The following is a 14,356-nucleotide window of genomic DNA, read 5'->3' as shown; positions in this document are numbered from 1 at the left end:
GTTATTTTTGAAAAAGCAATAGTGTTGATCTGCTGCTTTTGCACAGAAAGCCGGCATAACTTCAATGGGACTGTCTGTGCGCTGGCGCCCAATCGACCCTATCGCTCTTTGCAGAATAAGGGTCCCAATCACCAGACTTCTGCCCGCCTGACCACATTAGGCTATGGCCCCGCTGTCTTCGCAGCTCTGATCCCCGGTCTGCAGTGAGCTGCAGGGGGAAAGATGTGGGGGGAGGGCATGACGGAGGCGTGGTGGGGAGCGCGGCCATGACATCACCCGGCAGGTTCGCCCTCATTGGCTGAACCGCCGGGGGGGCCACAGCGCTCGTCGCCAGTATTGAGCACAATTTTCCTGTCTTCAGGGAAAACTGGCCGCGCAGCGCGGGCGGCCGCCCCTTGAAGCGGGTCTGGCCCCATTGAGGGGCCGTAGCGGACACTGCAGCAGCCAGCGGGCCTCATGGCACATTCTTTAGTACTACTGAAAACTAACTCAAAGTATCCAGGAAATAGCCAATGATCCTTTTCTGTTTCCCCTGGTCAAAGGATAATTTGGAAAGCCCTCTTTGTATCCGGGTGTGTCCAAACAAAACCCCCACTGAGACAGGATTGTACCTGATGGTGATTTGATTTATTACTCAATCAGATGCCCTGAGCCTTCATCAGCAGCACTTGGAAAACATTTGGGAAGCTCCAGGTTGTTTTATTCAGTCATCACCTGTTGGGACTTTTATTTTTAGGGTTTCTCGCTCTGCACCAATTTTTTTTATTTAGATTTTTTTCCCCACCTACACAGAGCCAAAGGCAGTCAGCAAAGCACAACCGTTCCTGTCACTACTTACAGTATGTAAGGAAATAATAAACTGGCGAAATGCACCGATTAACACATCACGGGGCCGGGTCCACAAAACGGTGCTTAGCTTGATCACGCCTTTACTCCCATTCATATGAATAAGAGTGGGGGCATGCTGAAGCTTGGCACCCGGTTGTGGCTCTGGGCCTTGATGTTGATCTATATCACTTACATTTCTATACTACACTTACATTCAGCTTTTTCTATTCATGCCACTTTCCAGCAACAAAACACCCTGCTGCGCATCTTCTCTTTGTTTTAGGATAGAAGCAGGAGGTCTCAGGAGCTGTGTTCATTACAGCTCCGGGGACCCCCAGCACCCCAAGATACTTAGCTCCGTAAGGGGTGCTTGTAGCTGCTGCTGCTGGGCTGTGTGTGGGGAACATAATGACGATTTAAATGTCCCGCGGGCCAATAGGAAGCAGTGACATCATCCCTTGCGGTTTCCTATTGGCCCTCCTGACCGCGGGCTTTAAAGTGTAGACAGACACAGTCACACACTACGGAGATCAGTATCCCTGGAAGCAGGGGGTTTCCCAGAGCTGAAATTAACACAGTTCAACCCTGGAGACGCCCTGCTTCAAGCCTGTAACACCAAAAATAATACCGGTGTATATATAATTGCATTTAAAGAATACAATAGAAAAGTGGGTTGTTTGATAATCGCCATGCCTTCTTACTATTTGGCAAATAATATATATATTTTTTGTAGATCGAGAACTGTAACTATGCAGTTGACATTGGAAAGAAGTCCAAATTTTCTTTAGTGGGTATTTGCGGGCACGATTTGAATGAAGGAAATCGCACACTAACTCTGGCGTTAGTTTGGCAGCTAATGAGAAGGTAAGCCTGGAATGTACCTTACACACAGAGGGACATCATATACCTTATACACAGAGGGAACTCATGTACCTTATACACAGAGGGAAATCATGTACCTGACACACAGAGGGAAATCACGTACCTTATACACAGAGGGAAATCCCCCCAACCCCTCCCCCAAATCCTATTTTGAGGTGTACAATCCGCAAACGGATTTGGTCAGTTTTAATCCGCGCGGATTCATCAAAAACCGTAATTAGATACAATCCGTTGATTTGATTTGTAGAATCCAGTCCGTGGAGTGTATTGGTAATTATTGACTTTGGGAAAGTTGCTAGCAGAATTGTAGCAACATCCAGAAGATCCACTCCTGGCATATACCTAGTTACTTACTCATAGAAACTAGAAATTTCACTTTTTGGTGAACCCGGATAAACTTGACCTTTAACATTTTTTCAATATTTGCACACAAAAAAAAGCAAGTTTGCGAGGGGGAAAAAAAAATCAACAATGTGTGCAACATTACAAGTCAATTTTCAGGTCACATGACACGGTATAGACGGACATTTATTGCAAATATTCTATGAAAATGTGCAAATGCGGAATTCAAGAGACCTCCGCAAAAAACTATTCACGCAGCACGTTTGAAGACATTGGTACAGTTCTAAAAGAAACCTAGGGGTTTAATCAAAAAGCATATATTTGTAGCAAGTTACTGTATCACACTATTTTTGGAAACATTTTGAGAATACTGATGTTAAAATGCATGTAATTACTGTTGTGTATTTGTTTGCTAGTTGTGTTGCAGTGATGCAGGTGGAATAAATATATTCGCATCCTCACTATTGCTTAATTCTGTATGTTGCATGTTCTGCACAAAACACACTCCAAGGTTTTCAATTTATTTCTATTTTTTATGGACTGAGTTTAAAAAAAAAAATGGGAGTACAGTGCACTTCTCTCTTCTAAAACTGTCCGTTAATAACTCCGTTTGAATAGAAAGGGGAAAGGACAAACCACAAGACTGGATCAATTACAAGAATATTATCCGCAGAGCGAGTAATGTTACAATGTTACAATATCACTCACAAACGGGAAGAACCTTTTGGCTGCGAGCAGAACATGTTGATGGACTCTAGCAGCGGAGGGGCTAATGTTTGTTTTAAGGAGCTTATTATATAGGGGTGGGCAACTCCAGCCCTCAAGACCCCCAACAGGTCAGGTTTTCAGGGTATCTCTGCTTCAGCACAAGTGGCTCAATCAGAGCCTCAGTCAAAAACTGAGCCACCTGTGCTGAAGCTGGGAGTGATTGAGCCACCTGTGCTGAAGCTGGGATATCCTGAAAACCTGACCTGTTGGGAGGGCTTGAGGACTGGAGTTGCCCACCCCTGTTGTATATCGAATACTCGAATGCTTTGCGCTATTTTGTGCATGCCGTTGTCAGAAGCTTGTTATTGGTCACAATCCCTACTAGAGATGTACCGATTGTATGAAAATGGGCTTCACATATTTTGCCGCGATTGTCTCTTAAATCTCGCGGAAGGTCACGGCGCTCAAAAACTTCCCCAGCATGTTGCCATTTTTAGACAGAGATTTGCAAGTACAGATGTAGCAAGACTTACTGTCCCCGGCTCCATGGACGAAGAAGCAAAAGTCTGCGGCTCTGGAGACTGAGCCTGCCGCCATGGACCTGCGAGGGGGGGGCTCCCCGCAGCGAGTACCTTCCGGTGCTGTGACCGCCACATTCGGGTTACTGCAGCACCAAAGACACTCGGGCTTACTACATCTGTGCGGCAGTGTATAAAGCAGGCCTGTCCAGCTCCAGTCCTCGGGGCAAACAGGCCAGGTTTTCAGGAGTTGGACAGGCCTGGTATAAAGGATCATGTGACCTGAATTTAGGCTCGTGCGATCACCACTTTGACCTTTGTCGCGTGGCGTATTATTTTGTAAAGTTTGAGAAAAGTGCAAATCGGTGCGTGAATTTCAGCCAAAAAAAGGGCACATCTTTATTTCCTGCATTTGACAAACATTATTAGTCCCGGAAGTTTATCCCGGCTCAGGTCTGGCGGTGTTTTTTTGACTCTAGCAGCAGTTGAAAACATAGGGTGGAAGCTGGCGCACACGGTAGGAAATTGGCGCAAAGTTTGATACCGTAACGCGATGAAATTCTATATGAAAATGTTTCTCTGTTAATTTGCTGCAAACACGTCTTGATTCATTACCCTTTACAATAAACGGAATTGAAATTTGAATGCACGATCATAATATTGTAATGTAGAATTGTCATGAAACCAAGTAAGAATGAAACTCCTTCTGTGTATATATATCCGTCACCATCCATCACCCATGTTTACTAAGCGTTGCTATCCATGCAACATTTTCCCGCACTGGAAGACACCTGGTAGCTCATACAAGTATATGTGTCCTCCATCAGAAGGTGTCTTATGGAATAGCACTGCTTAGTAAATATGGCCCTGTATATCTAGCTCTAATTTTGTCATTGAATTGCCTTTCAGGGATTTCTTTTTAATATCCGTCTGTAAGCGTCAGTTAGTAATTCGGGAGGGGGTTACACAGAACAGTAAGGGGAGTTGGAGACGGATATGAGTGTGCTGTTATATTAGGCATAGAAGTAATATGAGGTGCAATGGAGATCCGAAGAATATTTCTAAGGGTTTGTTTTGATGCATTGTGTGATGAAACTGAAATCTGTCCCGTTGTGCCTTAGGTACACATTAAATGTGTTATCAGATCTCGGAGGGGGTGAAAAGGTTGATGACCGAACTATTATAAACTGGGTGAATGAAACACTTGCTAATGCAAAGAAACCCACTTTTATCACCAGCTTCAAGGTAATCAGGACAATTTTCCTTTGGAATGATCCAAGTGGATGTCAAACTTGTAATGATTCATTGTCACATCTGTACATAACTGCTGCTGTTTATGAACTATAAAGATAACAATAGATATTCTTTGAAAAGTATCCAACGTAGTCTTAAAGGTTGATTGTGATCAAACTTGTTGAATACCAGTTATCTCGTGGACCTCTGGCTTCTAACCCCACAAAAACGGTGGGATATACAGTTGCGTGTGTTTTTCTGGGATAGCTTTTCTGACACTGAATTTTGAATGCAAAGAATACATATTAATTCTGTGCAGCAGGGAGGCAAGATGGGGGATTATTTTCCACTTGTTTTAGTTTATCCATTTCCCCGTTAAGGGAACATTAATGTAAATATGTTACAATGTGTATATTTCAATGATAATATTTGGAAATGTCTTCCACCACAATTCTAACATTAAAATAAGCAAACAGACAAATGTCCAATATCGGTGCAACAAGAAAATGAGCAGCTGGAAGATCTGATCTTGTTAGTATTTTCTTCTTAATGTTCCTTTTAGGTGTGAGCCATCTTTTTAAACACATTCATTGTAGTATGATATAGTGAGTTGGTGCACGCTGATTGAAAGTATTAGACACACCTAGCAATGGCATTAGCCACTCACTCATATATTGGTAGTTGCCAAGGATAAGGCATAAATCAATTAGTGGGATTCATGGTATACTAGGGAAAGACAGTAACCCCAGAGGGGTGAGTCAGACCTCTTCACCACCACACTAAGAAACTACCTAGAGTGACAGGCAATAGCCAGGTGATAAGCACAGACACAGTTCCAAGTGATAACTCACAGTTTGTAGAAGTAAAGGTTCCATAGCCGTGCGTCCATCTTGAAGTAGTATGTGGCATGAAGAGATCCTCACAGGAGAGATGAGTGGAGCAGAGCAACAGGGAAAAAGCAGGGCAGCGGCACACTAAAAAATAAAATAAATCCAATTTATTCCGTAGTGACAGAGAGAGACATCCAGACAGGGGCCAAAGAAAAACTGCACTCTGAAGCGTTTCGGGCAAAGCCCTTTGTCAAAGAGTATATGGTATGTACTCTTTGACAAAGAGCTTTGCCCGAAACGCGTCAAAGTGCTGTTTTTCTTTGGCCCCTGTCTGGATGTCTCTCTCTGTCACTACAAAATAAATTGGATTTATTTTATTTTTTAGTGTGCCACTGCCCTGCTTTTTCCCTGTTGCTCTGCTCCACTCATCTCTCCTGTGAGGGTCTCTTCATGCTAACATTAAAATATAAATGTGGTCTTCTCAAAACGGAGTCACACATTCTATGTGCTACATTATTGAATACAACACCAAGGGGCTGGTTCTATAAGCCCGGATACAGCCGATTTGCCAAAAACTCCTATTCAGTAAAATTTCGGCCGATCACTATTCTGCGTTTATAGAATAATCTAACAGTAAAATCTCTTGCATCGTTGTACACATTTTATCATTGCTTTAATGGACCAGCAAGACCGTTTTCAGACATACTGTACAGCAATAGACTGTACACTGCTTTCCAAACCTCTCATCATGGAAGGTGCAGACCCTTATTTTTATTTATATACAGACACACACACACTTATTTAAGACGTAAATGACATTAAGTTCCAAATTTTATTTATTTTTTTGTGTGCAAATTATGAGGAATTGCACCTTTTTAAAAAAACCTGTCTTCATTAACTGAGTGAGAAGTATCTTTTTGCTGATGATACACATACAGTAATGTAATGAATTGCTCTATTGAGTAGGACAGAAACCCGTGTGCTGATTGGAGGTGCAGGTTTGACGGTGATATTGATGCTGAGTGAGCAGTGCGTAGCTTGGATTACTTACAGACGCAGAGCAGTGTTTAGGATGAACGCCCGGTACAGCTGTAAGCTCCTGGAGTTACCATTACCAGCATTACTTTTTTAATGTCTGAACCAACCTCACACTGATTAGACCAAAAGGTTGAAACCGCTGTTTGTGAATAGTGTTACTGGCTTTGCACTTCTTAACTCGTGCTGTACTGAAAAAGCCATGTAATAGAATGGACAAGAAGCAAAAGATGACACTCTGTACTCATTTGCATGTCCTTACCCAGAATCCCTGGCTGCAATGGAAGCACTATATGCTAATAGATAATGGGGAAAGGCAGGGTTGCAGATCTGTCTGCGACGTAAATGTGCTCAAGTGATATTTTTATTTGCATTACCATTATCAAACCATTAGAGATTGTTTCCAACATAGTTCTGCAATGTACAGCATTATTAATTAATGTTATGTTTTATTACACATTTTTATTTTAGGATCCGAGCATTAGCACTAGCCTGCCTGTGCTGGATTTAATTGATGCCATTGCACCTAAAGCAATGAAACCAGAAATGGTGAAAAGGGACAATCTGTCTAATGCAGATAAGATGAATAATGCAAAGTAAGTTTCTGTGATCACTGTGCTAAACTACATGTGTATAAGTAAGTTCCTGTTATCGCTGTACTAAGCTACATGTGTATAATAAGTAAGTTGCTGTGATCACTGTGCTAAGCTGTGTATAATAAGTAAGACATTATAAACACAAAAGGTCACTAAAGCTGTTTTCGAGTTTTTATGATTAGTAGAAATATTCTCTGGATCTGAGGTGCATCTCTCACTTTGCAAGCGGGAAATAAATGACGTTGGAACTGGAAAAACTTGCAAACTGCTTTATGTGATCATTGCAGTGTACAGGCTGCACATGGATCAATGAGTAAAGGTCTGGGGGACAAGTGGGGGATTTTGGTAAATGAAGGATGTTTCATAAAGACTTGATAATGACACTGTTCTGGCCCAGGCTCACTGTATGTACACTAATGAGAAGGATCAGGCAGTTTAAACTTGTCCCCTTTAAATGCACACAGAATCCTTCTATTTTCTTTAACTTTATTGGAGGGGGGTTAACAGAAACATAAAACAACTTGCAGGTAGCATTTTGTGAGGGGAAGGTAGAAAATTGTCACGCTGCGCCCACCACAAACAGGACTAGACCGCGGGGCTGAGGTGGGGATGTATATAACCGCCGCCCTACAACCACGGAGCCAGGTCCGGAATGCGTAGTCGGAGTCGTGGAGCTGGGTCGGGGCAGGAGAGTTCGGGAAAGCCGTGGTACTTGCCGTGATCCGGGGTTGGAGAGAGAATAGTCGTTATCCGAAGCCGTGATCGAGGAGAGAGCGGGGGTCCAATAACAAGCCAAAGTCCAGGGGTAGAGAAGAGACAGGTCCAGGTACAAGCGGGGGTCACAACACGAGTCAGGCAAGGCACAGGAACAGACAAGATCCAAGAAGCAGCAAGCACAGCACAACAGTGTTTATGTCCAGCAAAGTGAAAGTGAAACAGGAAGGTATTTAAAGGGGAAAGCACCAATCAGGAACTAGCAGATGATGACCTCAAACATAAGCCACGAGCCGATAGGGTAGTGCAGGATTGGCTGCTGGTGTAACACAGCTGATGCTGCTAGTGTTTGTTGGCGCGCGGCATGCGCGCGTACGAGGAGTGCGACACAGAGTGGGTGCCGTGGTGATACTGCGGGAGCGCGCCTCCGCGAATTAAGTATTGCGCAGCTGCGTGCGCACAGATAGCGGTCTGTGAATGCCAGAGGTACAGCCGCGTAACGCGTGCTGGGGGCGGAGCCTGGCGGCGATCCTGACAAAAATTAATGCCTTATTCTGGGAGAATAGTGATAGGTTATGTTACTCACAAGGCTGTTGGTTCCAAAAGGAAGCATGCTTGCCTGGACATGCAGGAACTAAAGCACAGACTGCACCAACTAGCAGGGGAGAGTAGGGGCAGCCCAACTCACTAAGGAGTACAGGGGAGTTGTCAAGGCAACTGGCTCAGAAGCCAAAAGAAATAGTTACATTTGTAACATTATAACACTGAGGTTTGATAGCAGCCTCAGAACAGGGAAAATAAACAGACAGGTTCCAGGACAGACATAATTGTCAGTAACTATGTACAGCAGGCCCCTGCTTCTCGGCGCGCCGCTTTTCAGCGATCCGCCGATACAGTGGCACCGAGAACGGGGCCGCCATGTTGGATTGTAAGTCTTGCATATGCAGAATGGGCAGGTTGCGCCCAGCGCGCATGCGCAGACCGTAGTTTGCGCGTGCAAGACCATAGGTCGGGCATGCGCAGAACGGCGAAAATGCCGGTTTGCGCATGCGCAGAACGGAAAATCGCCAAATCCGCTTTCCGGCGATTTTCACTATACGGGCCCCTGGAACGGAACCTGTCGTATACCCGGGGCCCTCCTGTAAGCACTGAGCTTGTCAGTATTGTGTTGCATTATTCTGCCAGATACTGTACATTAAGGTAGTAAACAGTGCAATGCAGAGAGAGGCAACAGGGTGGTAATAGATTGCATGCTAAAATGTAGCAGCCGATATGGGGAAGTGGTTAATAATTTAGTAAGATGTTGTGAAGCATCAGAAGAGGGCATTTTGGAAGAGAAAACATCCAATGTGACTCCTGCAGCACTACTGTGGATTACAAGTTTTCCACAGACAGATACTGAAGAAACTGGAATGCTACAGTAGCAGCAAACTATAATCATATCTGGGTTGTCATTTAGAAGCCATTAGGAATAGTTGCCATGGAACAGTGAGAACTTCTTGAGGCAGTACTCCAGATTGTAGTTTGTTTTTATTTATTTATTAGTTGCAGGGGGTCTCCGGAGCTGAACTGTGTTCATTTCAGCTCTCTGGATCCCATGCTTCCAGAGGTACCTGCACCCCCTACAGAGGCAAGAATCTCTGGGAGCAGGGGGTCTCCGGAGCTGAAATGAACACAGTTCGTGGAGTGCGGCTTTAAGCGAAGATGGAAAGCATCAACGTGCGTCTGTGGGATAATCTTTCTAGAATCAATAGGTACAGGAGGGCCCCGGGTATACGGCGAGTTCCGTTCCAGGGGCCCGCCGTGTAGTGAAAAGCGCCGGAAAGCGGATCCGGCGATTTTCAGTGATTTTGCATGCGCAAATCGGCATTTTTGCAGTTCTGCGCATGCGCGACCTATGGTCTGCGCCCGCAAATGACAGTATGCGCGCGCAAACTACGGTATGCGCATGCGCGCCGGGCGCACCCGCCGGTTCTGCGCATGCGCGACTGAGGATCCAAGACGGCGGCCCCCTTCTCGGTGCCGCCGTATCAGCAGATCGCCGAAAAGCAGGGCCCTGCTGTACAATTGCAATAAAATAAAGTCACATATTTACACGTTTAATTACCTTAGATTCACAACATAAGAGGTTCTGCGTGTTTGGCTGAGTCCTATAGGTTCTGAAAGTATTTCCCCCCTAGTTTTGCATTCTGCACATACTGTAGTGCAGGGGTTCTCAAGTCCAGTCCTCAAGGCCCCTCATACAGGTCAGGTTTTAAGGATATACCAGCTTCAGCACAGGAGGCTCAGTCTTCGACTAAGCCACCTATGCTGAAGCTGTAATATGAAACACAAAATCACTGGCGCCTAGATTAACCACACCCAGAAAGATCCCAATGAATTGGTAGACCAGTCCTTAGTGCAATCAATAGCTGATGATTCAAGATAGATGTCTCATAACGTGGATGCTTAAAATGGGACCTGTTGGGGGGGCTTGAAGACTGGAGGTGAGAATCACTGCTGTAGAATATTATGAACACAAGACCTTACCCAATAGAGGTTACTCTCTACTGTTCCCTGCGGGATTGAAAGATTAAGGTCACACGAAGGTGACACTGGAATTCAAACTGGATTCATCCACTTCAGAGCCAGTGATGTTACCACTTGGTCCCGTCTCCCCAGTTACTTACTTTGGTATTCTCTGTTGTAGGAACAATAACCATCACATGGGAGCAGTAATGGACTAGATCTAGAATGTCCTTTGGGCCACATTTACTAAGTAGTGCTAACCTGCAAGGCATCTTGCTATTCGTTCAAAGTGAATGGGCCATAAGATGTACAGGGACGTATTTTATGAGCTGACGTTGTCTGTCGGGCCAATTAAGTAAATCGGAAATATCGACAGAGAGCAGCCCCCAATCGGCTGTTTCGATGGATGTAAAATACACCTCATAATGTCTTAGCGACTCTTAGTAAATATGGTGGTTTGTCTTTATAGTGCATGGCTCAGGCAGAGGCTGTATGGGTGAAGTGAATGGGGCAGGTATATAGATTAGGGTTTCCATTCTATAGAAAGTCAGTCAGTGTAACTAAGAATATACATTTCATCAAGATAAATAAAATCTGCAGACAAGCAAAAGGTAAATGCATTAAATATCTGTGCCCTTTTTTTTTGTATTTGAAGGTATGCCATCTCCATTGCTCGAAAGATCGGAGCTCAGATATACGCCCTGCCTGACGATTTGGTGGAAGTTAAACCAAAGATGGTGATGACCGTGTTTGCATGTCTAATGGCCAAAGGACTGAACAAGTTAAAATAAGGAAGATATTTTAGGCCTGCGTTACTTCCCTGCCATGTTTAACACACTGGTTGCCTTATAGGTAACAGAACTGTGCTACCTGATGAATTAAAGAACAGATCAAAATAGTTATGCAATGATTTATTAAAATGTGATGTCTTTTTCATAGCTGCTAGAGAACCACATCTGCCTGGATAAAATATTCAAGAATCTGTGCTTATTCCTTGTGCTTATTTTAGTAATAAAGATGACTGTTGCTATAGTATATTTGTACCAAAAACATACCCGATACCGGAAATGCTAAGACATTCATTTTATTTTCTGTATTGCTTCCACAAAGAGGCTAGAAAGATGCCTACAACAAAGGACACACATGGTTTCATTCTATATCCGTGGAAGCAGCCAATGTTTTATGGATGAAATTCCATGTTCTATCGGCCATGTCGGCAGAAATATAGCATAAGCCCCAAAGGCTGGTCACCCATCATTGGTGCCTGAGCCCGCAGGTTTTAAAGAACTTGTAACACATAGGGGCTTATTCTGCGAGCTCTGTCAGCGCTGTACCGAGTGATCTGCACAGGAAGCACCATTCAAGTCATTGGGGTTTTCCGTACAGCGCTAACAGAGCTTACAGAATAAGCCCCTTACATCTTATTATAACACAGCTGATCTTTTATTTATAACCAAAGCCAAAACCAAACAATGTAAAGCATCCACATTATTAGCAAAAAGAAAAATGCTTCTTTGTACGGGGAAATGGTCGGAGTCTGTGCTACCAGCCGGGAAATAGAGTGGGTCTGTATTTTGTATGAGATGTTACCACCACCCCAACCCCTGAATGAATGAGGGTCTAAAAGACAGGGTGGGAGAGGCTCAGGTGGCAAAGGGGGACGGCTCCTATTGCAAAAATACATGTTAAAGTACAGTGGCGTAGCTAGGCATGCGCGGGTCTCCGGGTAAACTTTTTCGATTGCGTTGGCTGCGCCAGTGTGATCAGCACTTACCAATCGCGCATGCGCACGAGCAGCTGCCAAAATGCAGATCGCGCATGCGCGGTTGGCAAGCGCTCTTCGCGCAGTCTGCAAACGGCGGGGCAAATTTGGATATTGGTTACCCGAGAGAGCGTGCGCCGCGGGCTTTGTCCGGGCTATAGCTACGCCCCTGTTAAAGTATCAACAAAATAATTTGAGTAGGAGAGGGAAAGCAAACGGGCAGTAAGACTGGTAAAGAGAGAAGTACAGGTAAGGGAGTAGTTCTAGATCTGCCGATTTCGAGTTGATACTTCGGCGGATATAATTTAAGTCCCTATGGCAGGGGTGCGCAAACTTCTTGAGCTGCGCCCCCGTGCCCGGCAGCCGCATCGTTCGCGCCCCCTCTCTCCGAGGACTCTGCGTCAAATGACACCGCGGGTCATGTGACGTTACGTGGCCCCGCCGCGTCATGTGACGTGAGTTGCCATGGCGACACGTCATTTGACGCCGCATTGCCATAGCAAAGCGTCTCCGTAGACCCAGTATTGAGCAGGTATGGGATGTTACAGAGGCCTCGCGACTCCTCGTGCGGAAGAGCGCGGGGCCTCTGTAACCACCACGCCCCCCACTTTGCGCACCGCTGCCCCAAGGGACAGAATAGTTTGTATGTTGAGGTTACGGAAGAACTGCTTTAAAGGTACATTGTGTATTGGCGATCAGTATCATTTTAATAATATAATACCTCTGCTTTTATCCGCATTGTTATTTTCAAAAGAAAGTTTTGCACATTGAATAATGAGCAAACAAAAAGCAAACAGACGTGGCCCAACTACTCTTCCTCCGAGCCACGGCAAGCTGATTATTTTTTTGGAGGTGGCTGTGAAGATGCGGCCTTGGTTATTAAATGACCAGAAATACTCGCTCCTGCCGTTGTTTGGTAAACTGGAGCACGGCAAGCCGCGGTCACAAGGAAAATCTGTGTATTTGTACATTATGTCTTCAGCCCCAGCAACTCCACACCCGTCTTTGGTGCTTTTCTCCTGTTTCTCAGTTAAGCAGATACTGGGGTGGGTGGGGGGTTCAGCAAAGCAAAGTGCACCAAGTCACTATTATAGTGAAAGGGTTAAAGATCTGTTGTGAAAATTAGATGGAAAAACATGGGTGTGCCCCGTTCAAATAATAAAATGTACCAAACAATAAAACTGGAATGTAAAGCCATTGACCTTGTGTTTTTGTGCATCAGCTGTTGTTTAAATTGTGACGTTTCTACTCTTCTCTGTCTAGTATTTGGGAGTAACGTCAGCTGCTCAACGGAGCCAAACCTTGGGTCTCTTAATGCTGGTGCTCCCACAATGAAGACCGGTGAATATTACCACTGTGGTTTTTAACCTCGGTTTGCAGTCTAATTTGGGTTCGTCCCATCCAATGGAAGATAGATCGGATGTCATTCACTACAAGACACTCTGGCTATTTAAGGCTCATTAGCAACACTGGTCTGATACTCATTATAATGTCACCAACAATGTCATTCAACCAACACCGTTAGAAATGTCATTCACCAGTTGTTAAGGTATATTTTGTACAAGGTACTTCCTGGAATGCCCTTCCCCTCTATCCAACTGGCACCCTCTGTCTCCACCTTTTAGGACCTTTCTTAACACACACCTCTTTAACGAAGCGTATTAGTAGCTACGCTGGCTGATACTATACACTTCACTCATCTACCTTGGCCCCCTGTAGACGCACTTCCCAGAACACCCTCCTGTCTCTGTACGTTCTCCCCACCACTTAGATTGTAAGCTCTTTGGGGCATGGGCTCCTTTTCCTATTGTTGCTTTCGTGTCTGAAGCACTTATTCCCATTATGTGATATATTATCATGTTGCGTGTATTACTGCTGTGACGCGCTATATAAATAAAGACATACTGTACATGTATATAATTACTAACACGCCGTGATTATATGGAATGTTTTGCCACTGCAAAGTTTGCACATAACACTACAGAAATAATATGCCAGGCATTTAGTACGACTTATTTAATGAAGGATATTTAAAATAGCTGGCTCCCCCCTTCCCAACCCCCAACAGGAAGCAAGTGGTTTCCAGCCCCGAAACCAGTACCCCTGGTTCCTGAGATACTTACAGCTCCGGTACACCTGTGCATTTGGAGCTCCAGCATCACGTGGACCAATATAAACCACAACAAACAACGGTGCCGCTTCCTATTGGATTTTAACATCCATTTTGTTTCCCCTGGGACGCTATGTTAACCTGTAAGTATCTCAATAAACCGAGGGTTCCTGGAGCTGAAAATATTGTGTTTCAGTTTTGCAATTGTGTTAAAACTATTATTATTGCAATCTAGATCAGGGGTGGGGAACTCCAGTCCTCAAGGACCACCAACAGGTCAGGTTTTCAGG

General features: G+C 44.6%; 1 protein-coding gene across 7 annotated transcripts in view; it reads left to right on the top strand.

The window, feature by feature from the left end:
* Positions 1-13,846, top strand: part of PLS1 (plastin 1) — a 66,123-nt gene extending 52,277 nt beyond the window's left edge. For 6 of the 7 annotated variants that reach the window (XM_075570100.1, XM_075570102.1, XM_075570099.1 and 3 more), the window contains 4 exons: positions 1,562-1,692; positions 4,400-4,523; positions 6,848-6,972; positions 10,850-11,180. In XM_075570100.1, the coding sequence (XP_075426215.1) occupies positions 1,562-1,692; positions 4,400-4,523; positions 6,848-6,972; positions 10,850-10,985 (516 nt within the window). In that variant the 3' untranslated portion in view covers positions 10,986-11,180. Of the gene's footprint in view, positions 1-1,561; positions 1,693-4,399; positions 4,524-6,847; positions 6,973-10,849; positions 11,181-13,219 lie in introns of those variants that run through there. The other variant, XR_012787983.1, reaches the window with a different exon arrangement.
* Positions 13,847-14,356: the final 510 nt, after the last annotated feature.

This window comes from Ascaphus truei, chromosome 14, assembly GCF_040206685.1.
Source record: "Ascaphus truei isolate aAscTru1 chromosome 14, aAscTru1.hap1, whole genome shotgun sequence".
Lineage (NCBI taxonomy): Eukaryota > Metazoa > Chordata > Amphibia > Anura > Ascaphidae > Ascaphus > Ascaphus truei.
The sequence above is the reverse complement of the archived record's forward strand: the minus strand, read 5'-3'. Positions and strand labels throughout refer to the sequence as shown.